The sequence below is a fragment of the Stegodyphus dumicola genome, chromosome X2 (genome assembly GCF_044657685.1).
Source record: "Stegodyphus dumicola isolate Sdum_Otavi_A_Nest chromosome X2, ASM4465768v1".
Classification (NCBI taxonomy): domain Eukaryota; kingdom Metazoa; phylum Arthropoda; class Arachnida; order Araneae; family Eresidae; genus Stegodyphus; species Stegodyphus dumicola.
Window position 1 is genome coordinate 130,941,077 of NC_140781.1, and position 27,924 is coordinate 130,969,000.

At 31.8% G+C, this 27,924-nt stretch overlaps 1 protein-coding gene across 1 annotated transcript in view; it reads left to right on the plus strand.

Moving 5' to 3' along the window:
* Window positions 1-466: 466 nt before the first annotated feature.
* LOC118181588 (alanine--glyoxylate aminotransferase 2, mitochondrial) overlaps window positions 467-27,924 on the plus strand; it is a 173,922-nt gene continuing 146,464 nt past the window's right edge. The window contains exons 1-2 of the mRNA XM_035350742.1: window positions 467-597; window positions 23,975-24,048. Of these exons, the coding sequence (XP_035206633.1) occupies window positions 561-597; window positions 23,975-24,048 (111 nt within the window). The 5' untranslated portion in view covers window positions 467-560. The remainder of the gene's footprint in view (window positions 598-23,974; window positions 24,049-27,924) is intronic.

Genomic DNA, 27,924 nt, shown 5'->3' on the forward strand with positions numbered 1-27,924 from the left:
CCACACCGTCGGTGCGATTATCCACTGCGGGTTGCTATGCAATAATGGTCACTTCCGCACGGAATTTCCACTTCATTTTCCACTGACGGAATTTGAAAGGGTCAGACCAACACCTTGTTGCAGAAGAGGAAAGAGGTGTTGGTCAGACTCGGTCTCCTGTCTGCTGTCGAGTAGGGAAGAGAATCCCGCTTGGTTTCCGACATCGATCTCAACCGGTTTCCAGGCTAGACCCCCATATTAAGCGGTCACTATATCATCCATATCCGTGGAATCCCTTTTGAAGTCACTACACACGAATCTTCTTCACTATGCAAATTTAAATCCAACTCATCGCTGCTTGGCATAAATTTAACACCAAATAGGACTCAGCAATCGAAATTTTATCCGCAGCATTTAGCAATACATCATAGTCGTAGCTTGATTTTTCACCCTAAGGGCTGAAAGACTTTGCGGGTGCTAAATAAGACTTCTGTCTACTTTGGTTGTCTGGTAAATGTTTGTAAGATGTTCTGCATTTAAACACTCTTAATTCGTGTAGATAAGTTATCCAAGAAGTAATTATGGTTGTATTGCCAAGAGTTTATAAAGTTTTACCAGGTACTCACCTAGCAGTTTTCTTACAAAATGCTCAAAATCTGTTGAAATAACAGGAAACATGAACGGGTTTAAAATGTAACATTTGTTTTCGTATGTGTTAAATTTCTGCCATGGTTTTCTGCAACATTTTTACTTAAATTTTGTTATAGTTAAGCCATGAATATTTTGAAAGAGTTTTGCCAGACTTTTCCTTTATTATTCCGCTTTTTCTCTGCAATTTTCGAGCTAATGAAAGGGCGGAATATGTATTGTTTATACTTTCAGATTAAGGCGATATGACTTTTAACAAGCTACATGTGCGACATAAGGTCAGTTGCATCCATTTCAATACACATTTTGAAATTTCATTTCAATATGGAAAAGGTGGAAGTTCTGTTATTTCTAATTTATAGTATAACGCAGGAGTCGGCAACCTTGTAGCTGTGGTTTGCCAAACCAGTCTACCAATATGAATCAGGGTGCCGTACAGTAGGAAATGTTTGAAACAATTCGATTCCTCCAGCAATTGCATGCATAGCTAGGGAAGAGAGGTCAAGAATACAGATTTAGATTTTCATTATATATTAATTATGCATCATTTAAAGGCATTTATTAATATAAAATAGAATAAAAGTATTCCATAAATATGAATAAATTTTAATTACACATCTATTATGGATTATGTATCTTTTAAACATAATTATTAAAATAAAAGGCTCTAGTGTAGGATTGGCTGCCCCTTCGATTAGCGACAATTTTTTAAAAAATTTTGGCGATGAAACCTCATTTCTGGTTACCATGATAGTTTTAACTTTGTTTTAGCTTCCTGATTTTTTAAAATGAAAATAGATTCATGTGTACATGGGCAAATTTAAGGCAGTGCGCAATGCCTAGTTTGTGCAATTCTGGGATTTTTTTTTAAGTGAAAACAGATCGATGTGTACATGGACACAGTTTGTGCAATTCTTTGACTTCTTATTTTGGTTTTGTGTAGTGGCCATCTTGAAGTTGTGCCCTCCTGCCACTGATCTTGGCGTCAATAAAGAATTGCCAAAAATTAAGGGGCACGCAATTGTAAACTTTTACCAAATAAAATATAAACACCATGCAATTACAGCATAATAACAAAACAAGGCACACAACATCATTCACTTAAGTATTTTCATGAAAAACAATGCTAAATGCAACAGTTTCTTGTAATCTGGAATTCTGTTTTGTTGTTTTATTTTTTGCTATTTCAGTTATTCATCTTTTAGAAATTCGCATAGAAGCCGATATTTTTTTTATTCGGGGTAATGTTGATTTGGTAAATTGCTGAACGGTATTACAACACTTTTTAAAAATGTACCCTTAATATATTCACTATCTGTGAAAGTTTTGCCTTTGGCAACTACACAATGAGCAATTCTGAAAGTACATTTGTTACTTGAGTTTTGGTTCCAATTGTTTGACCAAAAATTTAACTTGTTTCTTATATTCAAAAACAGCTCTTTTTATAGTCTGAAAGTTCTCATCAGAATTCTGAAATGTGGACTGATGTTTAGTTTGAAAATACCTTTGTGTACTTAGTGTGCGACATACCGTATGATTATTTTTAATTATTTTTATGCACAAATATATATTCATTTGTCCAGGTGTCTCGAAAACCAGAAACATCAGACCTTTTTAGTGGATATTTAGTATGTAGGTATGAATTGTCATAATAATTAAACTAACAAAATACAAATTTTCACAATAAAACAAAGAACGTGTTGTAAAGTAACCTATAACGCATGATGTGCATCGATTAAAATCATCCTCAATACTTGCACATCGGTGTAACGAACTGAATGAAAGGCAAGAAAATTAAGGTGACTACATTTCAAAGTTCAAAATTCGGGATGCTATATATATATATATATATAGTATTTTAAATATTTTTTTTACAAATAAATAATTTTTAATTATTGTGGTGGAGGTGATATGTAGGTCAATATATATATATATATATATAAATAATTTTTGTTTAGCTAATCTTTGGAATATGGTAACGCATAGTTTGGCGACATTTTGGTAAGGCAATAAAAGTTACTAGCCAGGACTTTAGCAGTGTACATGGATAAAGTCAAGAGTGTGTGCAATGCCATTTTTGTGCAATTCTGGGATGTTTTTTTAAATGAAAATAGGTCGACGTGTACATGTATGATACCGTGTATGTGCAATTCTTAAAAACGTGGCAAGCAGTGGGCGATTCTGTACTTTGTCCCAATTTCGCACCTAATCTTCGTCATGATTAAGCACTTTTGTTCCATAAAAGTTCTAGCATAAGCCTAATTCGGCTAGCAGATTGTTGGAAAAAAATGCTGAGGGGGGGCGGAAAGGAACATGCCTTTACTTCGTGAAAACAAAATGTCGTGCAAACAAAAACTAGCAGGTTGCTGTAGCAGGGTTGGTCACCAAATTTTCGCCAAAAGATCTCCAAGTTACCATAATTCAAAGATTAACCTTTTGTTTTATTTTTTAACAGCAATATATATTACTTTTTTAATATATAAAGAATAAATCAAAATGCAGTGTTTATTTTTAAACAAAATAATAAGTTTGTAACCCTTCGAAATTATTTTCATGAAGTAGCCTTATATTTCTCAGAAACACAAATACTTCTAAGAACATCTTTTTTGACCTTCTTTTAAAAGACCATGCAATTTTCATAAAAATTTATTTTGGTGATTAACATATCCTTCAAAGTGTCCACTTTAAGCTGAGTCATATCACTAGTCCAAAAATTGTTCACAATGCTAAATACTCGCTCATTTGCAACATTAATTCCAGGAAGGCAAAAGGAAAGCTCTGACAACTTTAAAACATTTGAACAAGCAATCTTATTAAAATATGCAATCATTTCCATCTCCCTCTGAACTGAGCACATATTATTTTTTGACCATTCCAATATTTTTACTTCCGTGATATATTGTTTAAGGTAAACATAGTTCTCATATATTTCATATTATTAGAAACTGACTATGTTTAAGGTAAACATAATCAGTTTCTAATAATTTATGATTTGACAGAATTTTATTAATTAACAAAAAAGCTGTTTGAACTTGACTCCAAGAAGGGTTTTCATTTAATATCCAGGTGTACGTTTCCAGCTCCTGAAATACATTTTGTCCATTTCTCCAAATGAGTAAAAGCAGTCCGATAAAATGAAACAATAGCTTCTCGAAATTCAATAACTTCGTTTTATAACAACAGTCCATTCTCTTAGTTTTCTAGATATTTTTTAACATTTATTGGAATAAAATTACCCTCTGTCTTGCTCAGTATTGAAGCTTTTGGAGCATCCATTGAAGCAATTACATCAAACACAGACACAGTTGGATTTTCAGTTGTTGTAATAACTTTATGAAATATTGAAGCCTGAGTGTTAATAAAAATGTAGCCAAGCTTCTGCCACTGGATTTTCAAAGAATTTTAAGCGTGGAACACTTTTTTTGAGACTGAAAATAAGCCCTCAGTGGTAAAAACAAACTTCCCTTACAGTGACAGGAAGTAATACTAAACATCTTGTCTGTGAATTCCCTAGTTTCATTGAAAAATCTGTTTGTATGAAGTTGAGCAAATTTTGCAATGTTTCCATTCTAACAGTATAGGATTTAAAGTATATCTTAGAAATAATCATTTCTATATCATCTGATGTTCTAATAGTATTATGGATAATATGCACTGCACAGAAATAATCATTTCTATATCATCTGATGTTCTAATAGTATTATGGATAATATGCACTGCACATCCGACTCAATTAAACCATGATTAAGGTTTTGTTTCAGTTTAGCAAAAACATTTTCTCCATGCCTATCGAACTCCATAACTATGATCTATAAATCTAACAAGTATTGGAAAAATTTTATTTTCTTGCGACTGGATGCATAAGATGAAACAAATGAACAGTTTTCCAAATCATTGTGCAAAGCTCTTAAAAGTGGTAAAGTATAAAAACATTTAGTATTATTGCTTTGGCCTTGGTCCGCACATGTAAATTTAGGCTCAAATGCTGTTTGAAGAAGCTTGGTCATACAATTCATAGACCTAAAGCTGTGGTTGTTGCAAATGGTAAGGTATGCAAAAGTACTGCAGTTAATTCTTCTACCTGATCACCCATTTTTTCCTGTTTGAAGAAATTCTTTAATTACAAGCTAGATGCAGCGGCAGAGTTTGACATTTTATGTTTATTACTATTTATAGGATGTTTTATATCTGTACAGCCACCATGGTTTATTGACAGTGTTGTAGAACATATATTGCATCATACGTTGGAATTGCTTACAGTTTTTCAATAAATGGTTATTCCTTCAGTAGGTCTTCGTACACTTTCTTTTTTTGAGTCCACTAAAATCATTAATGGTAAAAATAAATAATAAATTAAACTGCAGTAAAACATACCCTTTAGCATATATGCAAGCCACTGTTAGTAATTATAAAATATATGTCAGTGCCAAACAGGAAACGTCATTACACGTTTTTCGTTTTGTCAGATTACTTAAAATTTGTTCAACTCTTATGCAAAATCAAATTGACGATGGAGTGAAAATTTTACGATCTAACCCTGACAAAAGAATTATTTCTAGATGCCATGTAATAATGTGTAAAGGGATAATACATACTAATGTAGGTAATGCCCCATTGTTAATTAAAAAATATATGTTTATATTGTAAATTCAAATCATAAATCGAATTAATATCTCAATTAAAAATTACAGTGTTTCCTGTAAGTGAAAGTATGACTGCAATTATGAGTTGGGAGCAAAAATTCTGTGTATGTTTTGGGGGCTGGAGAGAGAAATACAGGAATAAGAAACAAAACTTCCCCATTACAATTTTTCTAAGTTAAATGCGAGATGAGTAATCTCCTGTTTATGCAGCCTGTATGGCATGCCTTCCTTAACTTTGTAGAGACGTTAGGTTATTTTGGAAGCAGGAGACAAAAAATGAGCAGTGCCCTAGCCGGGACTCGAACCTCATGAAATAAGCACTGAGTGTGCTGGCTATTACACCACGAAAGCATGCTAAGAAGGCGGGAGAAATACCTTATAACTTATGCTTGTATTCTCAGTTTGAAATCCACACTACTTATATAAATATGCATATTTAAACTTTTATGTTCTCACAATACTGTTTTTCGGGGAAATTCGGGATAAATGTTTTAAATTCGGGACCAAAACAATGAGTTGTAAGAAATCGGGACAGGGATTGAAAATTCGGGACAGGGACTGGAAATTCGGGACTGACCCTGGAAATTTGGGACATATGGTCACCTTAGAGAAAATGCATGAGGTGGGTTGGTGCAGAGAGGAGAGACAGAGTGATATATCTTAATGCAATAACTTTGTAGAGTGTCACTGAAAATTGTACTGCATGCTATAGTTTGCAGAGGCCTGTTATAGTGTGTGAATAACTCTCTAAACATAAGTACTTGTGTATTAACACAACCACCCTGGTGCATTTTGGTGGTTTTTATAGACAAAAAGGTAAGGTAAAAGCATATTTATGGGTACCCCTTGGCGAAAATTGGCGATTTTTGACAGTACATGGATCCCAATTTTCTGCAATTCTTTGATTTGTTACTTTGGTTTGTGTAGCAGTCTACACAAGCCAAAATAACAAGATAAAGAATTGCATAAACTCGGTATCCATGTACACAGCGACCTATTTTCACTTAAAAAAATCCCAGAAATGCACAAACTTGCATTGTGCACTCCCTGGATTTTTATCCATGTACACATGGACCTATTTTCACTTTAAAAAAATCGTAGAATTCCACAAACTTAGCATTGCGCACTCCCTTCACTTTGTCCATGTACACATCGATATATTTTCACTTAAAATGTCAAAGGAGTACCCAACTCTATAGTAGAGGGGGGGGGGAATCTCAATAAAATGCATTTTAAACCAAACAATGAAAAACCTCTTATGCATTTAAGCATTACACAAAGAAAATATCCACTTACCTTATTTAGAAATTTCTTCGTCTTCAGTATGTGGCACATAAAATTCCTTAACAGCATCCAAAAACTTCCTAAAATTATCTGAACTCGAATCTGTATATCGGCATCGGTACATAAATTCACAAAAATAAGATTAAAAAATATCCTCCGTAGTTCTAGACTGTCTGGAAAATGGCTATTAAGTAAACCTTCATATACACACAAGTCAATTAATGCTCTTTTCCCCTTTCGTTCCAAATCATACAGAAACTTCAAATTGATCTTACTACGAGGGCATTTCAAAAAGTAAAGATACAATGGCTCGCATTCCTTAAAAAAAAAAAATCTATTTAGAAAACGTCAGTTACATCTTACTAACTGGATTATTTATTATTTTTTAACATAATCAGCCCCGTTATCCAAACATTTGTTAAGTCGATGCACAAGCTTTTGTATCCCACAGTCATAGAAGGTTGCCGCCTGTTGGAACCCAGCTCGAACACAATTTCCTGTACCCTAACTTGACAGTCACAACTTCATAAAGAGTTGTCATTGACACTTCCGGTATGATCTGATGCAATTCTTTCAATTTGAGACGTCTATTCGCATGAATTGCTTCCTCTCTTCTCTGAAGAAGGGCATTAGAGATCACAGATGGCCGACCTGTTCTTTGTTCGTCGTGAACATCAGTTTTACCTTCAGAGAAATGACGACACCATTTCGTTACATTTTGTCGATTCATAATGTTCCCATAAACAGAAACAATTTCTTTGTGAATATCTGCTGATTGCTGACCTTTTGCATGAAGAAAATGTATGACGGAGCGCACTTCGCATTTGGCGGGATTCTGAATCAATGCAGCCATTTTAAACACGACCTACTTTAACCAGAATCAATGTTGAAATGCCGAACGACCGCGAGGAGAAAGCTAACGATTCAGGGTTAACACCTGTGTTGCCAACTTGCTTACCAAAACTTTTCTTTTCCTTTGGCGTACGGTGAATCTTTACTTTTCGAAATGCCCTCGTACATTCAGCCATTCTACCATCTAAACGATAAAACAAGCAAAGTACTTCCTAACCAACACACATCACAAAAGCCCTTACAAAACATCCCATGATTCAAAATTTCCTGAAATAATGCAACCGATTACATCATATTATGGTTTCCATAACATTCAACTACTCAGGTTACCATAAACGAAACAACAACTTCACGATAATACAAAGGGTGCCCTTAAGTAAACTCTAACCAAAGGTAAAGGTTACTTATCTGGTGCAAGGTGGTGATCGTCGCAACATTTGTATGAAACTTTTCAAACTCTCTCTATTTGTCATAAGTCAGCAAACATTATCAACATATCAAAAGGAAACATACAGGTTTTAATTATTAAATAAGGTTTATAGGTAAAAGTATATTTAAGGATGCCCCTTGGCAAAAATAGGCGATTTTTGGCAGTACATAGATACTGAGTTTGTACAATTCTTTGACTTGTAATTTTATCTTCGTGTGGCGGCGAAACAAGTCAAAGAACTGCACAAACTCAGTATCCATGTACGCATCAACCTATTTTCACTTAAAAAAACATCAGAGAATTGCACAAGCTTGGCGTTGTGTACTTCCTTGACTTTATCCATATACACATCGACCAATTTTTACTTAACCCTCTGATTGGCGCAGGATTTTAGATCCGTCATGAAGACCGATATTGAAACAACATTTATTAATTGAGTATGTATAATTACTTAGTTTATAATTTCATAAACTTGCATTCATTAAGATAATATTTACATCATTAAAGAAAGTAAGAAAGCAAAATATTTTAAATTACAAGCTAATATATGCCAAATAGCAAAACTTCTGATGACTGCATAAAGCCGGTCATAACGCTCAAAGGGTTTAAAAAAAAAATCGGAGAATTGCACAAATTTGGCATTGCACACTCCCTTGACTTTGTCCATGTACACATAGGTCTAATTTTGCTTAAAAAGTCAAAGGAGCACCCAATTCTACCATGGAGCCAAACAAAAAATACATACTCTCAATAAACTGCATTTTAAATCAAACAATAAAATAACATAAAAAAGGAAATTCATCTTATGCATCTAAGCACTACACAAAGAAAATATCCTCTTACCTTATTTAGAAATTTCTGAGCCCTTCAAACTGTGACACACAAATTTCCTTAGCAGCATCCAAAAACTTCCGAAAATTAGTTGCACTAGAATCCGTATATCGGCATCGCCGCATAAATTCACAAAAATAAGAGTAAAAAATATCATCCGACATTCAACCATATGCATTTCCTTTCTACAAACAATACCCTTATAATGGCTACTAAGTAAACCTCCATTTATACACCAGTCAATTAATGCACTTTTTTCCTTTTGTTCCAAATCATACAGAAATTCAAATTAATCTTACAACATTCAGCCATTCTACCCTCTAAACCACAAAACAAGCAATGTACTTCCTAAGCAACACACACCACAAGCCCTTACAAATCTTTTTCCCGTCTTTCAAGATTTACAGCAACATGCAATCGATTATGTCATAATAGGCTTTCCATAACATTCAACTTCTCAGATTACCATAAATGAAACAACAACTTGGTGAAAATGAAACTATGACTTGGCGATGAATGAAACAACTTCCTGATAGTACAAGGGGCACCCTTCAATCTACTCTAACTGAATTATATGATAAAAAAAAAAAATCTTTTTTTTTTTTTTTTTTTCAAAATTGTATCGTAATATTTGCTCTGTTCTCCCTAATCACACAGGAACCTGTTTCACATCAGATAATCCCGCAAACACAGCATTGCATACAGCTTTGGCATTGCTAACAGGCTACCTATGAAATGCATCTCCTTCTTGTTTCCTTTAGGAATTTGCAGCAAAATATTTTATATTTGCAGATATTTTACCACTGTTTCTTTCTTTTTTTTTTTTTTTTTTTGCTGACAAATTCCATGAGCATATATTTTAAAACTGAATTTAAGACCAAAAGTCTTCCAATTTATCTATAAAAACCATTGAAACTTGGAATATAAAAAAAGAATGCAAACGAAAATGACAACATTACTTGACTGAAAGATTGTTATGAATATGGTTGGCTGAAGAATGTTCATGATTAATGGTTGCTAGAATTTGAACATTCTGGTAACTTTACTAAGGTGGTTTCGATACGACGTTAAGTACTAAACAACTTATTTCTCTTTATAAATTTAAAACTTAAGTTTGAGGATTTTTTTTTTTTTTTTTTTTTTTATTTCAAAATTGGCTTAGTGTATAATTGGAGTTATCTTGAATTTTGTAGTTTTTTTTTTTTTTTTTTTTTCCAAACCTGGCAGATATGTTCTGGGTAAAGAGCTCTGAAAGTAATATAGCCAGTCTCATTGATTGTTCTTGCAGTATATTTAAACAGTTGTAGATTTTAAAGCGTTACCCTTAAAGTTCTTTAAATACTTTTTTCTAACTTAAAATAATAATAATAATAATAATAATAACCTCTCCTTTTCAGTTTTTAAAATTTTATGTGTACAGTAAGCTTTATTATGTCATTAATCTTGTAAACTTACATTATCCACTATTTCTTGTAATACTGCTAACACTTACTATCAGTTACTTTTATGACCTTTCTTCATTTGCACTCTTGTGTGAAGATTTGTTCTTTTCTTAAAAATGTTGGAGATAAAAATCTTTACTCACATAGAGATAGACTAGGAGCAGAGGAAACTGATTAATTTGTAAAAGCTAATTCAGGAATGCCAGTTTTTCTCATATGTCATGATGCATCCTTTCAAAAATTTCTTGGGTTGTCCAATTTTTGTTTTGTTTTTTCCAATTTACACTACAGCTAGTATATTAAAAAAATAATGAACAGTAAAAATTTCTTTTAGGTCATAAATTTGAGAACAAAAGAACTGAGAACAAATCTTGACTAATCTATATTTTGAATTTCTCAATTTTTTGTGCAGAATAGCTATAAATTCCATCACTTATGTATAAGTTTAACCACCCTAGCAGAATCGAGGTATAACTTTGCAGAAGAAAAAGAATAATGATTTATTATTGCAAAAAGAATATTACATAAATACATATTATTACACTCATATTTTACAATTTCATTTGGTATTTATGATCTAAATCAATTAATAAACCTATTTACATGCAAGTTTTTGTTCCTTTTTTTCTAGTGAAAATTTGGTATCAATCATTTTAAGAGTACATATAAAGTAGCAGTCCACTTTAACAATTTTGTGACAAAAATCTTACTTAAATTTCTTCTGTTGTATTAAATTCAACAAGGGGATATTTTATAAATGCATTGAAGATAAAAATATCACAATTTGCATATGAAAACTATTGGGACTTGGAATACCATAAAGAAAACGCATATGAAAATGGGGACATTGCTTGTTAAAATTGGAAAATTATTATGTGCTTAGTAACTGAAGTTGGTGCATTCTGAAACTTTAGCCTCTTTGTTCTAGATTGGTTGCACTAATACATAAGTATTTAAATTTCATAGTTACAAAAAGAGGAAGGGAGAAAAGATTACTCAACATGCATAGGTAAATCTATATAGAGAAATAATTAAAATTGCAGGTTTAAGTGAATGAAGAAAAAGATACATACTGTAAGCCACAATAAAGAGATAAAAATAAATGGAAACGGTAAAAAACATGTAATTTTTCTTCTCACTTTTGCATTTTTCAGTTTAACATGTTTTCTCATTTGCTTCATATTCTGATGATTTTCTTATTGTCGACCTCTATGCATATTTTTTCAACAATACAAAAGTCTCTGGAAAAGTTTGAACTACTTTATTTACATTATTTTATGTTATATTGATCTACCTTAGAATTTATTTGTAGAAATATGTATGGTAGACTAGAGTTTGCAAACATGCTTCCTCATTATATACATATATAACAGTTTTATCCCAATAAAAAAGATTGAAATGTAGATTAGCCCTCTTTTGAACCAGTCTAAATTTAAGTTAAGTTAGAAAAGATTATTTTTCACATTTTAAAGCTTTTATTGTAAAATCCTGTGTTACTTATCTGATTGTCAAGTATGATGGCTAGTCTATATAGAGTGTTAAATATTGCAGAGCGTAAGCTATAACTACATACATTTGAAGCTCTTTACGATGAGACCCAGATTTTCAAAAACTCGCAACTCATTTCAAAATATAAAAATTTTATTTTTAATCCAGGAAAAAGTTTTTATTTAATTTTTTTAGATGAAAATTGATAACACTGTGCTAATGAGAGTTTCCAATACTAGAAAAAATATCATCATTGACCTTCCCTACTCAAAAGACATTCATCTGTGTTTCTCCAACTTTTTTGACCTAAATTCGATTCCAGATGAACAGAATGGCTGTGATTCCAGGTGAACAGGCTGTGCATTTTAATTTTTGGGGCTTTCCCTATGTGTAACTTAGATACAAGCTAGTTTCCCCGTAAAAAGTCGTCCACAAAGGCATCCTCTTCCCTTAGACAGATAGCCTTCGAGTGCTGTGCTGTGATCAAATAAACCAAACCAAACAAGCCTGTGAGCATATATGTGGTTGTAACAAAGTTTTTATGCCAGAAAAATTCATAATGAAGTTAGAAAAAGGGAATATGAAAGCAGTACCTTTAGTGTGGATAGTAATCACCACACAAATCTATGATTTTCTGCCAACATTTTGATAGGTTTTCCAAGCCTTTGGCCCAGAAATTGGTGGCCACGAAACCAAAAACAGTTCAACCTCATTTCAGGCATCATGTGCAGAATAGAAAATCATACCAGCAAAATGTAACTGCAGGTGTGAAGAAAGGTATAAGTCCGAAGGAGCGATGTCGGGGCTATATGGTGGGTGTGGCAAAAGATCCCATTTGAGTCTGTACAGAGTCCAGCCAGTGAATACAGACGCGTCTGGCATTGTCTTGATGGAATATTACCTTTTTTGTTCCAGAACTCAGTTTGATGTTTTCCCTTGATAGCAGTGTCAACATGGACTAGCATCTCATTGTACACCTTACTGTTGAGGGGTTTACTTTTTTCCAGATACTCTTTGTGTATAATAGCATAGCAATCCCACCAGATATAAAGCAGGATCCTTTTGTTAGTCAAATTGCACTTTTTGATGCTGCCAATGGTCTCACCGTCCACAGACCAACCCCCTTTTTGGCTGAGTTGTTGAAGTAAATCCTTTTTTTATCACAAGTGATGATCCGCTCCAGAATTTGACCTTGCATTGATATTTAAGCAGATTAGTGCAGGCCCAAACACGTCTGTCCTTATCTGCTAGAGTCAGCTCCTGTGGCACCCAGCGATTGAACTTGTACATCAAGTTTATGCGATGCACAGCACGGCTAATGGACATAGCACTAATGGTAACTCCTTAGCAAGCTCTCAAGTGGTTGCATACTCGTACCTTCTTCCACAGGTTCTTGCAGGCGGGCCTCATCCACATGAACAGACCGTCCAAAAAGCTCTGCTTCTTGAATGTCATAGTTTTTATTTTTTAACATACAATACCAAACCTGCACAGTGTCATATGATGCAACATTAGTACCTAAAGCTGTACATAACATTAGTACTTAAAGCTGTACATAACATTAGTACTTAAAGCTGTACATAACATTAGTACCTAGCTGAAATAGCATTCTCTAGCTGAAATTTTACAACAGGACTGAAAGTAAATGATGGTTCTAATCTGGTAGTGTGGTAGTTCCATTTCAGGCACCTTGTACTTAATGATAACGATACTTTTTTATAAATTTCACAACACAGTGTTCTAAAGCAAGTCTTTTTTTTTTTTTTTTTTTTTTGTCAATGCCAAAAATCATTTGACGAAATATGATTAAAACACACCAACATGAACTGTTTGTGCAGATGATGTTTGCGGTGGTGGGAAGCTTTCATTAAAAACTCGGTAATTGCTATTACTGCAATCCACATGCAAAGAGTTGGTCTTAGGGAAAGAAGAGAACGAGAATGTATTATAATGGGGTAATAAATAAATATGTGTAGTTATCAATAATTTGTTAATAATTACAAATGAATTCATAATTTTAAATAAATATACTATACTGTAAAAGCTGGACTATCTACGACTCAACAAACCAAAAAGTTAAAGTAACCAGAATGTTTTAAAATTTTAGAAAAAATTTTTCTCCTGAAAAATTTAGTAAATGAGAAAATGCCATTATTGATCTCATAATACTATTAACACATAGACATTATTGCCAAACACTGTGATTTAGCACCAGTAATGGATAGACATGATGTCACAACACAATCATAGGAAGTTCATTTGGTTTAATGTAAATTCGGTTAATTCTTCATTAGCTGGTTTAATTTTTGTAAAGAAGTACAAAAATTCTATTTCTTGCTTGCATTTGAAAAAATTATTAATATTTGGGGTTCATGAAATTGAGAATTTTCAAACTTACAAAATTCAAGCATTAAAAAAAAAGTCGATGCATGAATTGAAAATCGATAAGCAATGGCGATGTAGCATAAAAAATTTTGAGCGATTTAAATTTTTTACATTCTAGATTTGTAATTTGTATTTCAATATTATCTAACTAAATAAAGAATGACCCGTTCATGTAAACTTCTGCCAGAATGATTGGCAACATCTCCACCAACTTCCATGTTGGAGAGATTTCATAATCTGATCAGATGTTTTGCTTTCATGTTTAAAGGCCTACGAAATATATCATCTTTTATGACTGGATTTTTATGTTTTTTAAATCTTATATAATTTTAGATATAGACTTTTGATATTCAAGTTGTTAACAAATAAGATTTTTTTTTTTTTTTTTTTTAATATTAGAGCCAAAGTTTTCTGCAGTCATTTTACTTTTGTAACATGAATTTCATCTCTTTATAGGCTCAGCTATTCAGAATTTTCGTAGATCCCGAATTTGGCAGTTCTGGAACTTTCTGTATAGTTGAGCTTTTACTGTAATTACAAATGAAGTAGTAATTTAAAATAAATATATGTAATTATACAACAAAATAAAAAATAAAATCTTCAAAATTTTTCATGACTTGCAAAAAACTATCTTGCAATCTGCACTTTGAGAACTGACATAGTGGTATAAAGATTTTTTTTTTCTCAATTAGGTAATCCTTGTATCTATTTAAATTTTGTTGATCTAATTTGTCTTGACATCTGTATAGGCAACCTTAATTTAAGGGTATCATGGCTGGTTTTATTATTAGGTGAAACTGAGTACTAAAGCACTAAGATGTAGAGATGCTCATTTTGCTCATAAACAAAAAGATTATAAACAATTAACACCCTCAAAAAGTTTCGAAATTGTTGCCGATTCTGTGAATTGGCAGAAACATTTGTTTGGCTAGATTTATTACTCACAGGTACTGTTCTTAAAGATTAATAAAAAGAAGCATTTAAGAAACAAATAAGTGTATGAGAAAAATTGAATTTCTGTATGGCCATTATTTATTTCTTTACAGTTATTGAATTTGAATACTATTCATCAAAATAGCAGTTAAGTATAAAGCATGTAAATCCACATGGACTCAAAACACATGTATGGTACATGGGATAATAGCTAAAATAAAATGTAAATTCAATTAATTCTCCATAAGCTGGTTTAGTTTTGTAAAGTACAAAAATACTATGTAAAATATAGAAGAAAATTTAAAATATGTAAATTTAAAAATATAGAAGGCATTAAGTATGCCACTTATTTATATGTTTTTTTTTTTTTTTTTTAAATGTCCACTGTCTTCTATTTAAGTTTTTCCCTTGAAAATGATATAACCCTATGTAGTTTCCTTTTGTTGACTTTCAAGGGTTAAAATTGTGTGAGTAAATGTGGTATTATCTACACTAACTCTCCTAATAACAATGTATTTTCAAAACAGGGCCCTCTGGACAGTGTCCATGTATTAAGAGGGCTTTGAGCATTGATAGTGTGCATTATTAGTGTGTGGCATGGGGATAAGGTGTTAGGAGAAGAGTAGAGCATTAACTGATACAGCAAAGCTAAGTTCTGTATTGTACTGTAATAGTACTGACAGAAAAATAAGGGCCCGTAATTTTGGAATTTTTTTTATTCTTGACAGATTTGTAGATGAGGGTCTGCAAAAGCCTTGAAGTATATACATTTTTCTGAAGATGGCTAAGTTATTAAGATAGAGAACTCATTTTAAATAGAGAAAATTATTATATTAAAAAAAATTTTTTTCCTGTCTAAACCATATGTGGATTTCTGAAAATGAATGAGTAGTATTTGCAAACAAAACTAAAATTTAATTTACTGCATTTTTAAGAATAATGATTCAAGCAAGTATTACTGAAATGTCACAAAATATCTTTCTGAAGTACTAAATGATTTTGAAATTGACATATTGTGATATACTTCATCATGCAGAAAAACACAAGTCTTTATATATTTTAGAATGAATCATAAAATATATACTTAAAGCGAATAAAAAAATTGAAATAATTCCAATTAATCTTTTTTTTTGTTTTATAAAAGTATTTAATAAAGAATGACTTCCTGTGTATCAGCAAGTATATTATAATGTTGTGGATGAAATAATGAAAGAATTTCAGATGTGATATGCTGTAAATTGCTGTATAAAAAATGAACAGTATAAGAAACCTGCTTAATATGATCATGTTTATCCATGGTTTTAATAATGTTAATTGAATGTTTATATTAAACAAAGAAACAAATATTTCTAAGAAACTTTAGTGCAATTTAATTAAAAGAAATTTAAAAGAAACATATAAGGACATATAGATATAAGGTATTTATGCGATTTTAATTACATATAAAAGTTAAAATCATATTAAATCTTCAGTAATAAGCTGCTTGCACTTGTAGCTCAAAAATTATTTACAAATTATACATATGTGTGTTTTTTCTGGGAATTATTTGCACAATTTTATATTTTTTTTATTAAAAGCTTGAGTACTTTTTTTGTCTTAGTTCTAAGAAAAAGTTCTCTTGTATCCTTTTGCAGTGTCTCATAAGGTATGCCAAGATATGTTTTCAAGAGCAGCCAACCTGTTGCTGAGTGGTAAAGTCACTGAATGCTGGTAGTTTGACCTCGGTTCGATTCCAAATGGCATGCAAATGGCTTTTCCCGCGTGTAACATGGATACCATCCTGTTTCCCTTAGGAAGTCCTCCACAAAGGCATCCCTTCCCTTAGGCAGATAGCCCTAGCAGGCTCTTTGATGATCAGATAAACCAAAAACCAAACCCTATTTTAGAGAGCTGTTAACTCTATCATCAATGCTGCAGCTTGAATTGTATCATCATCATCATTAACTACTAAACTTTAAATTTCCTGTAGTTCTTGTTAATTGGAGATGCTAGGACTCTTGTTCAACTTTCTCTATTTCATCATTTATTTAAGAGTTGTCTAAGTGATGCTTAATGAATGCTTAAATGCTTAATCATGTTTAAATTAATTCCTTTTGTGCTTTTTTGAGATGTTGTTTCAGTATTTGTATTCAGCAACTGCAGCACATCAGAAACATTAGTTTTCCTTGCTTACACACTTACATTCATATTTTCCATACTAATGGTGCTAATGAAGCTGATGCCAATAATGTGCTTTTATAACTTTAAAAGTTAAGTCTCAGTTAAGATGATCTATGGGCTGCACAGGGAGAAGAGCCTGCAGATTGGCATTCAGCATCCTCATATTTCTAAACACAAGTGATAGGTGAAAGCAAGAAAGACACCTGCAGCATAATGTAAATAACCTGGTATTGATGTCTGTTTTTAACAGCGCCTTATGCACATCAATCTTTCAAGGACTCTAAATGCCTATCACCTTATCTTTTATATGGTACAGAACATCACGAGGAAGTATAGGAAGATTTGGAGGCTCTTTAAAACCTAAGACCATAAGTTTTGTAAGACCTGAGTTTTGTAGCCTAGGCAGTTATCAGGCTGAACTGGTAACCTATAAACACACGTTAAATTATGAACATGTTGTTTGCTGGAATTAATGCAACTTCAGTATGCTTTTAGGGAAGCATTTATCTTATTCAGTTTGTAGTTGTCAAAACAAGCATATCTATCTTCAAGTCATTACTTCTTTTCAAAATTCATTAAAAATGTTTAGTGCAATTTGCATTTATAAATTTTTGTTTTATTTGCATTTTGGTTAGAAAGAATGTTCTTTGTTCATATCCATTGATTTGCTGATAACAGTATCCAAATATTATCTAAAGTTGCATTAAACAGCAATTACTGTCTAAAATTTTTCAGTAAATTTCAAAATTATTTTACAAACAACTAATTTAAATTATTAAAATACATGTTATGCTTTAATAAGTTAAAAAAATAGTTTCTTGCAAATTTAGTGCATGTCTTCGTGAGTGAATATATTATATTAGTAGAGATTATTTTTTCATCTTTGTTAACTTAGATTCAAGACATCTGGGGATGGGGGTTGTTTAGAAAAATCTGGATGGGAAAGTTGTTTGTTTTGACGCTTTCCATGCATTCTTCATGAAATTCATAGCGAGCTCTTTTATTGGTATCAAAAACACTTACTTGGAATTATTTGAAAATTTTGCTTATAAGAGTTTGAAAGATTTTAATTAATCAGAACATAATGAACATTTTAACTGTAAGAGTCGGTAATTAAAAAATTGAATCAAAGGCTGTTATGGAAAGCCTATGGAAGGGTTTCTCAATCAAAGGGGAATTTCTTAGTTGGGGAATGTGATCAGCCTTTTATGTAGTTTTTAAATATTCAGTTTGAATTTATGAATAATGAAAAGTACTTTAAGTTTTGTTGTTTATTAGCATTTTCTACACTTTTTGTTGTTCAATCTGTAAAAGCACATTAAAAAACAATCCAAATCTAAAATGTATGCATGTTACAAGTTTTGGAAAGGGGAGAAAAGTGATCTTGCAGCAATGGTGAAAGGGGTGTGAGAACCTTTGACCTATGGGTTAGGCAATAATACCAAGAAAGTAATTACAAGCACAAGAAAATGAACACGTTCATATTACTTTTGAATCTAATTGCATATGAGAATTGAGAATAACAAAGGAAGAATTATGAGCTATAATTAAATGTATCTTATGACAGATGAACCCTTATCATTCTTCTGTTAATTTTAGTACCTAGTGCTCTTTTTGTTGGTGGAAGGAACATGAGATGACAGTTAGTTGCTCTTTTTTTTTTTTTTTTTTTTTTTAAATAAGCTTTTATTTAGTTCACTTATGTTGTTTGTAGCTATGGTAAGAAGTTTGTCATCTGTTTTTAACTTACTTCCTTATAAGCTGTGAGGTTCAAACATTGTACACACACTGTTTGTGGATGACAGTGTAATGTGAAACAGTTTTTTCAAAATTCAATTTTGGTTTTTTTTTTAAATTTAATATCTAAACAATTTTTTGCACATGTCTTTGTTTAACAATTAATTTACTGTTGCTCAGAATTTTAGTTTTTGCACTATTGGATAGATGGAAAACAAAAGATCTTTTAAATGAAGTTTTATAAGACATATTAGTGTATACTTTTTTTGGGAAAATTCTTTGGATGTTTTCTATCATTTGATGTAAACAATTGTTAGAAATAAAAGAGTGATTATGGCCCATTTTCAAATTTTGCTTACATATGTTGTCCCAGAAGAAAAGAAAGAAAATTCAAGATAAATTATAGTTTAATTTAAGCAATGCGTTGCTTAAAAATGACTATACATATAATTCTACAATTTAAAGTATAAAAAAATCAATGGAAATTTTTGAGATATAAATTTAGCAAATCAACAAAAGTAATTGTCTTCCACTTCATCTCAGGTCTGTTACCTTGAGATTATTTTACCCACAATTAGTTTGTAAATCTACCTAAAGGGGGTAGTACATGTTTAAAGTGATCAAGTTTATCTTGACTAGTTTATCTATGTCACTGAACATGTACTGCCTCTTTTATGCATATTTACAAACTAAAGAAAAATCTTTTGTAATTAATATTTATCATGAATAAATATAACACGCTAATAGTTCATATTTAAAAGAATTAAACTTCTTTATTTAAAAAATAAATTAGGTCACAGAACACAGGTGCAAAGAGGTTGATAGCATAAAACTTGAAAGGGGCAGGCATATTTGCCTACAATCACATTTTTTAAGATTTATATCTATAACATTTCAATTGATTTTTTTATATTTTAAATTGTAGAAATATATTTATAGTCATTTTTATGCAATGCAGTGCTCAAATTAAACATTAAATATTAATTTATCTTGAATTTATCTATCTTAATTTATCTTGTTTTTCTTGTGGGCAAAATTGGCACGTGTAAGCAAAATTTGAAAATGGGCCTTATTCATTGTTGAAAAATGATTTTTATTTTTGAACTTAATAGTTTTGAACTTAGTTTAGTTGATAGCATTGTCATTGAGACTAAAAAGATGAAAATAAAATTTAAAACAATAATAATAATAATAATAATAATAATAAAAAGTTTTTATAAAATAAACTTTTATTTAAAAATCATAAAATAATTGAGGAACTTCCAACGTGGCTTCATGGTGTAATGGTAGCACACTCGGCGCATATTCAAGAGGTCCAGGTTTGAGTCCCGGTGAGGGCATTGCATGTTTCTTCAGTTTCCTGACATTGAAAAAAATTTTAATGAATCTACAGTGATGCCTGAACTAAAAGGTTGTGGTCTATAATTTGTCACCACCAGGATTTGGCGATTGGTTCCCTTCATCCTCAGTCACCCTTTAAAAGGCAGATTATATATTTTCTCCCTTCTTCCAGCATGCCTTCATGGTGACATCACTACACCACAAAGGCATGCTATACTCAACATTTATTTTAGAGGTCCACATTCGATTCCCAGCGATTGCTTATTTTTCACATCTCCTGCTTCAAAATAACTTACCGTATATACCCGCGTATAAGTCGAGATATTTTGGACAAAAAAAAAGACTTCAAAGTGGGGGGTCGACTTATACGCGGGGCCATAAAAAATTAAAAGAATCGGAAGTTCCAAAATTTCTTTATATAATGCAGTTGTTTTCTTCCCGCACTCAAATTGGACGACTTATCAAATAAGTTACTTACTTGAAGTAATTTCATGACTTAAATTATGTGACGAACTAATCACAGAGTTTCATACTTTAGTTAAAGTATGTTTCGAGTAAGTTTCGATTAAAAAGCCCGATATTACATTAATTGCTCAGTGGGTTAAAGATGCTTGGAACGAAATACCCTCTGAAATGATTATAAAATCATTTAAAAAATGTTGTATTAGCAACGAACTAGACGGCACGGAAGATGATGCTGTTTTTGAAAGTGAAAATGATGATGAAGGCTCTAGTAGTGATTGTAACAATACAGAGTTCGAGACTGAAAATATGTACGATGACGAGCCAATGACCACAGAAGAGTTCTATGAAATGTTTGGCGAATCTGACCATGAATTGGACATTGAAGGATTTTGATTTTGTTTATTTACCAAGGTATTTTTTATCGTATATTTACTTTTTTTTCTCAGATGATTTGGAATAAATGTAGCACTTAAAATTTTTTTCGAAGTTTCTCGATCGGTTTCGGATGTGGGGGTCGACTTATACAAGGGTTTCTTATTTTCTACGAATTTTTTATATCGAAGTGGGGGGGGGGTCGACTTATACGCGGGTATATACGGTAATAATTCTACAAACTAAAAGTAGAAAATTAATTCATTATGTAGTTAAATGGTAGCAAGAGATTAAAAAATGTATTCACATTCATCTGCAGTTTTAAATCATGAATAATAAAAGTTTGGGCACCGAAATAACAAAACCTAATAATTAAATTGCATTGCCAAAAGTATAAGCCATTAAGATAATACATTTATTCATATTTTCTGATTATCCTTCCAGCCCTCACAAAAAGTTATAAGGTATTTCTCCCACCTTCCTAGCATGCCTTCGTGGTGTAGTGATTCTGCTCGCCAGGCCGGTATTCCAGGGGTCCGTGGTTCGATTCCCAGCGATGCCGTTGTTAATTTTTCATTTCTCCTGCTTCCAAAAATACCTAATGTCTCTACAGTGGCACCCGAACTAAAAGGGTGTTGGATGATGCTTCTCCTCACCCAGGATTTGGTGATTGGGTCCCCTAAAAACCTCAGTCGCCCTTTAAAAGGAGGAGTATATAAGGTATTTCTCCCGCCTTCCTAGCGTGGTGTAGTGGTTCTGCACACTGAGCCGGTATTCCAGAGGTCCGTGGTTGATTCGCGGTGAAGGCATTGTTAATTTTTCATTTTTCCTGCTTCTAAAAATAACTAATGTCTTTACAAAATCATCATTCATTTCCAACTTATTGTATGCCAACCTAAAACGCAAAAGATGCAGCCATTTAAAAAAATTGCAGTGCACTAAAAATTACACAAAACAGCAACTAATTAACAAAAATGCAAGAAATTTCCATAATAAAACAACATCCCCCCCCATGCTGTTCTCCTCATGTACACATTGATCTGTTTTAGCTTGAGCAAAATCAGAGAATTGCAGAAATTCTGCGCACACTGTTGTTTTCTCGTGCACAATGATCAGTTTTTGCTTAAAAAGACATCAGAGAATTGTACAAATTTTATCATTTATGAAATGTAATGCAAAATTTTGTGCATTCTCTACTGTTAGACAAAATGCCGTATTTCTGAAGAAATGCAATGCTTTCTTTTTCATCAGCCAGCACACTTCCATTACAATTTCTTACAAGAAAAAAATACATGAATTCATCAAATAGATGTAACAAGCACTGACCAGAGAAACAACCTTCAAATTTGAAAAGCCAAAATCTACACTCGTGCTACGTGTGTGTGTGCATACCTGAGTTGCCACATAAATACCTTTTCGTGCTGTTATAGATTGCCTATCATTTCAACATAGAGCATTTTGTAGTGAATTCTTTTCATGGTTAGGCAGAAAGTATCCATTTATCTAGGTTTTTATCATTTGTGATAAAAAATTATAAACGAATTTTGTAAAGAGAACTATTTAATCATTTGCTTCCATTAAACTATACGATAAATTATTTTCTACTTTTAGTTCATTAATTATTTTATGAGTTTTAAATAAAAGGTTGTTTTATAAACATGTTTTATATATTTCCATATTTATTATTGTTTTATTTTACCGCCATATGGATATCATTATTTTTCTTCCTTTTGTGTTTGATTCTAAAGCAGTTAGTTTCATTATATGAATATCTTGTAAGTTTTCTGCAATAGCCTCTGACTTTTTATGATAGATGAATTTGTATAATTAAGACTAGTCTCATCTTGTTTGGAAGCATAAACTAATTTGAGATTAATTTCAAGCAAGAAGCTAAATGACTTATCGCTGTGTTCAGTAAAAAGATAGAGAAAGTAAGAAGAATGTAAAAGGCTCTTTTGTTAAACTCAGTAATTTAACAGAAGACACTTCTTATGCTTACAAAACCAGCCAGCATTTATGATGTAAATAAAAAAGTAATGAATTCGAATTAAAGCTTAGTTGTAAGTAGCTAAAGGCTACATAGAATGAATAATATGCAAAATGAATAATATCAAACCTAATACAAGCCTAATGGCAAGAATAATGCACTGCTGCAGACAGATTGGAATAGAAGAGTTTCAACTAGTAACATGGCCTTCAGCAGGTGAAACACTGTCTCTTCAACAGCATAAAACTTTTCTTTAAATCGGAACTTTTTCCTCCTTGTTTGAATACGTGCAAACTAAAATTTGAATTCTAGCAGGAAAACGGAAAGAGAAAGGTTATATTTGTTTTGCTCTTTATTTGTAATTGCTTTTGAATATCGGATAATGTTTTTAGACCAGTTTGTTTTTTTTGAATGGCCAGTTGTCAGTTTGCATAATGTAATTTTTTTTTTTTTTGAGTAGTAATTTTGGCATGATGTAATGTTTTATTCTTTTTCCAAGTGTTTTGAAAGCATGTACGGAAAATTCTGGATGCATTTCAGATTCAGTTTTTCAGTTTTTAATGTTTTAAATGAAATTTAATTGAATCATTTTTCAGTTTTTGATCTCAAATGAACCAGGAGAATGAAACATGTTTTCAGTACTTATTAATCGACTTTTATGAAACTTTAATTCATTTTCCCCTGATGAGTTCTAAATTGGAGTTTCAGTAAAAGGAGTTTTTATAATTCTGTATATTTTTCCTTTTCGCATTTTTTTTTCGAGTTGGTTCTACTAATGAATTCTTATTTTAATTTTGATATGTTTAGATATTGTGTTAAACCTCTTACACACGGTTGCAATTATTAATATTGTTGAGGAATTGCCTTGCTTTGATTCCAATTTAATTTTAACTTTAGATGCTTTAAGTTTATATATATATTATTTATATATAGTAGTTAAGCTAAAATTTGCATTGTAACATAACTTGTTTAAAATGAAATTTTATCTATTTTTCAGCTATTAGGTTTCTGAGTAGTTCAGCTAAAATTCCAAGAATGCCACCAGTTTCTTTTGTGCCAGACACTTACAAGGTACGTGCAATTCCTGATTGCAGTAATAATTCTATCCTTTGAGAATGATCTTTAAAACCTTCCTTAAACTGACATTACTTTCCCACCCTTTCCACAGGAATAAAAATAAAGATTAAATTAGCATTTAGAGAAATTCTGTGGAAAAACATTATTCTCAGATCGTTAAAAATTATACATTATTTTTATTTACATGTACGAACTGTATGAAGAAATTATGTGCTCAAAAAGATATATAACCACAAAAATATTTAATTCTCTAATGCACTACTTTGCATACATTAAGAAACAGAAAAATAATCACACCATTTTATAAAGCAGTTAATTATGATGAAATTTGAAAAAAATCTTTATAGAGCTGCAGTTTAGACTAATACAAAATTTTAACAAAACTATAGCAACTAGTTTGTAGCAAAACATTTTATTTGCTTATTAATGAATAATAAAAAACAGTGGAGTTTACGAAAATTAATTAAATAACAGAACTTTAGGATGCAGTTCAGTCACCACTTCAAACAGTCCATTACTTACAAGCTGTTATTAGTTATGTATAGGACTTCTATTACTAACAACCATTTTTCCTGGAAGTTCTTCAAATGATCTTTGGCAAAAAGGGAATAAAATAGTATCAAGTTAAGCTGCAGATTATATGTGCTTGTGCAGTGGGATGCAAATGTGTGCAGAAACTAATTTAAAGATGTAAAAAAAAGTAGAACTTTTTCATGTTATAAATATATTAAAGTTGTAGCACCTCCTATTTTGTTTCTAAAAACTATTTATCTTTTATGAAGTGACAACGCCATTATTTAAAAAATTTTAAAAATAATGAAATTGTTCTTTTGCTTCGTGTTATCAAGTTCTGTAATCTTTATTTAAATGGTTAAAAGTTAGTTTAATTTTTTTTTAAAGAAAAGAACGATTATTTTAGCATTCATCTATGACACCTGGACTTGAGCATTAATTAAATGAAAAAGGCAAATGATGATGAAAATAAAAGTGATACTCTGGTGTCGCTAGGGCAGGACTTAAAAGAGAAGGGCTAGCTCATAGAGCTTTTCCCCCTGAAACAGGTAGTGGGGAGTGATGACGTAGCGCGGAGAGGCAATTGACAACATAGGAATTAGCATTTTAAATCTGAAGAACGAGAGTTTAAAATGAGCTGTGTGTGAAAGATAGCTATAATTTAGAAGAGACAGGTTACTGCAGTATGCATTTTACACTGAACATTAAAAAATTTAATGGTACTTACTCAATTTAAAAATAACAGATAATATGCGCTACTCTTAGCATACTCTTGCTAAGAGTACTCATAGCATACTCTTAGCACTCCTTTTTTTTTAATTTGCAGGGATTTTTTTTCTTTAAATGCCTGTTTATTTATAATCATTTCTTTATCTGCACGTTAACTAAGAGAACTGTACTACTGCTTGTAAGATAACTATAATAACAGCTATTTAAAATTAATCAAAAAACAACCTTAAATTGGCATGGTTTTCAAAATTTCTGCTAGTTTGAGTTTCAGCCTAATTGTAAATTTTACATTGGCATATTTTTCTCCCGATTCAATATAATAACATATATTTTTTAAATAATTTTGTAACTTAGGCTTAAATCAATATTACATTTAAATAAATGCATGTAAGATTGTTATCTTAACCCGGCGGAAGTCGCACTAGGAAAAGTTACTAGAGTGGGCGCGTGGGGTATCACATAACCCAATATTTAAAATATGATAAAAATAGTTTTATTTAGTTTTAAAGCTGTTTTTCTTGTTCTCATGTATTAGGAATACTTGAATAATAATTGGGTTTCAAAAAATTAATTTCCAAAATAATCTTAGAGTTAAAACTAAGATAAATGAAAATAATAAAAAAAATAAACATCATGCCTCTAAGTTTCATTGCATCTCTAATACACAATGCTTATTTTATTTCTTTACACTTTGAACGAAATACATTCATGTGTTCTTGGCACAGAATGTTTTCACATTTTAAACATTGCATTCACGTTCTTCTGTCCTTGGCTCAAGGGCAATTTATCACATCTTTCATACTTAGTTGTTTCGAATTTAATGTATTTGTTTTAATTCTTCGTCGAAACTTCTGCTTTTGTTTTGCATGCAAGTACATCAGTTTGTTGGTAAAGTATTAATCTCTGATCTTTTTTCATTAATTGTAATGCTAAGACCTTCAAAAACAGACTTCTGTTTCTGGTTAGTGGATTAGCAGTTGAATGTAATATAATTCAAGCATTTATTACAGTGACATTCAATGCAGGAAAGAAAATTACCATTGACCACCTCCTTGTTATTCTGGCAATTGAATAATTGGCTGACATTTCATTCCCCATATCCACTACTCCTTTAGTCATATTATTAAAAAATATATTTCCTGACGTTTATTTTCTCCAATAGTATCATCGTTATGTAATGTTGAAAGCATAAGAACAGTTTTTCCTTTTTTAGGAACATCAGGAATTAATGTTTTATCTTTGTCGAAACCAAAACATTGTAGAAAATATTCTTAGTTTCATCTTCAGTTTCCGAAATGCAATCTTCATCGCTTTCAAATATTTCTAAAAAATCTCACATGCGTTGCATCTCCAATTCATAGGGACTCATTCTTTTTACCATAATGCAGTTAGAAATTTTTAAGAATTTAATGTCAAGTACTTTAAAATCACTTGCGAGTAGAAATATTTACTGTTACGCTCTAGAAATAAATTTCTGAACTAAATATTCAGTCAGAAAAACACTTACGCGAAAAGACGCGTGGGGTGTGTCATACCCCAGTTTCAACAAAATACCGATAAATCTTTTTCCGAAACACACAGGCAAAAGAAAATGCGGTTCTGAAAGTCAACCACAACTAGAAACTCAGCTACTGAATGCAGCACAGAATTTCAGTTTCACAAGTTAGGAATATTCCACTTTTATGTAGGGGTGGGGTATGATACACACCACGCGCTTCCTCGCAGGTTAATTTAGACAAAACAACTTTACTCACTGTACTTAAACAAAATATTTAATTTTTCAAAAGTGGGGTTAAGGAGGCAGGTTTTCTTATGCCAATTACTTTAATGTTATACTATTATATTTTATCTAGAATGCTAAGCTAGCACAAAATCGAATCAATAACACAGTATACAATAAAAATAACTTAAACATAACTTAACAAAATTGAAATATGCTTTATGATATTAACTTCTAAAATGTCACCTAGAAATATTTCAAATCAAAACATATTACATATGCTTACTTGTACAGTCACAATGCAACTACGAGTTGTCGAAATATTATTTATTGGCTACCACATTCGAAGCAATCCACTTTTTTGTCTTTTGGGTTGTAAAAATATGCTTTAGACGTTTTTCCAAATTCTCCGATCTGTGCTGTTTTTTCCTAAATGTCACTGTTTGGGATTTTAATTTCTGAATTTCTATTACAAGTTTCTTTCTAGATGTCGTCCGGCCCCCCAGCGGCCGAGCGGTAACGTTGCTGAACACTGGTAGTACAGTCCGAGGTTCGAATCCCGGGCTGGCTGCATGGGCGTTTTCGTGGTTTTCCCCATGTGTAACGTGTATACGAGCCAGTTTTCCTTAGAAAGTCCTCCACAAAGGCATCCCTCCCTTAAGGCAGATAGCCCTCGAGTGCTTTGCCGTAATCCAATAAAACCAAACCAAAACCTAAACCTGTCGTCCACCTTCTTTGTCGCTGAGCAAACATTCTATAAAATTTTTCTTTTCTCTATTTTTCAATATTTTATTATAATTTTCTAAGGATAATATTTTGTTCTTCAAATTATCAATACATTCTTGTTTATCTTTACACTTAAAGCTTTCAGGGATATTGTCACTTAGGGCATTGTCACTTGTGAATTT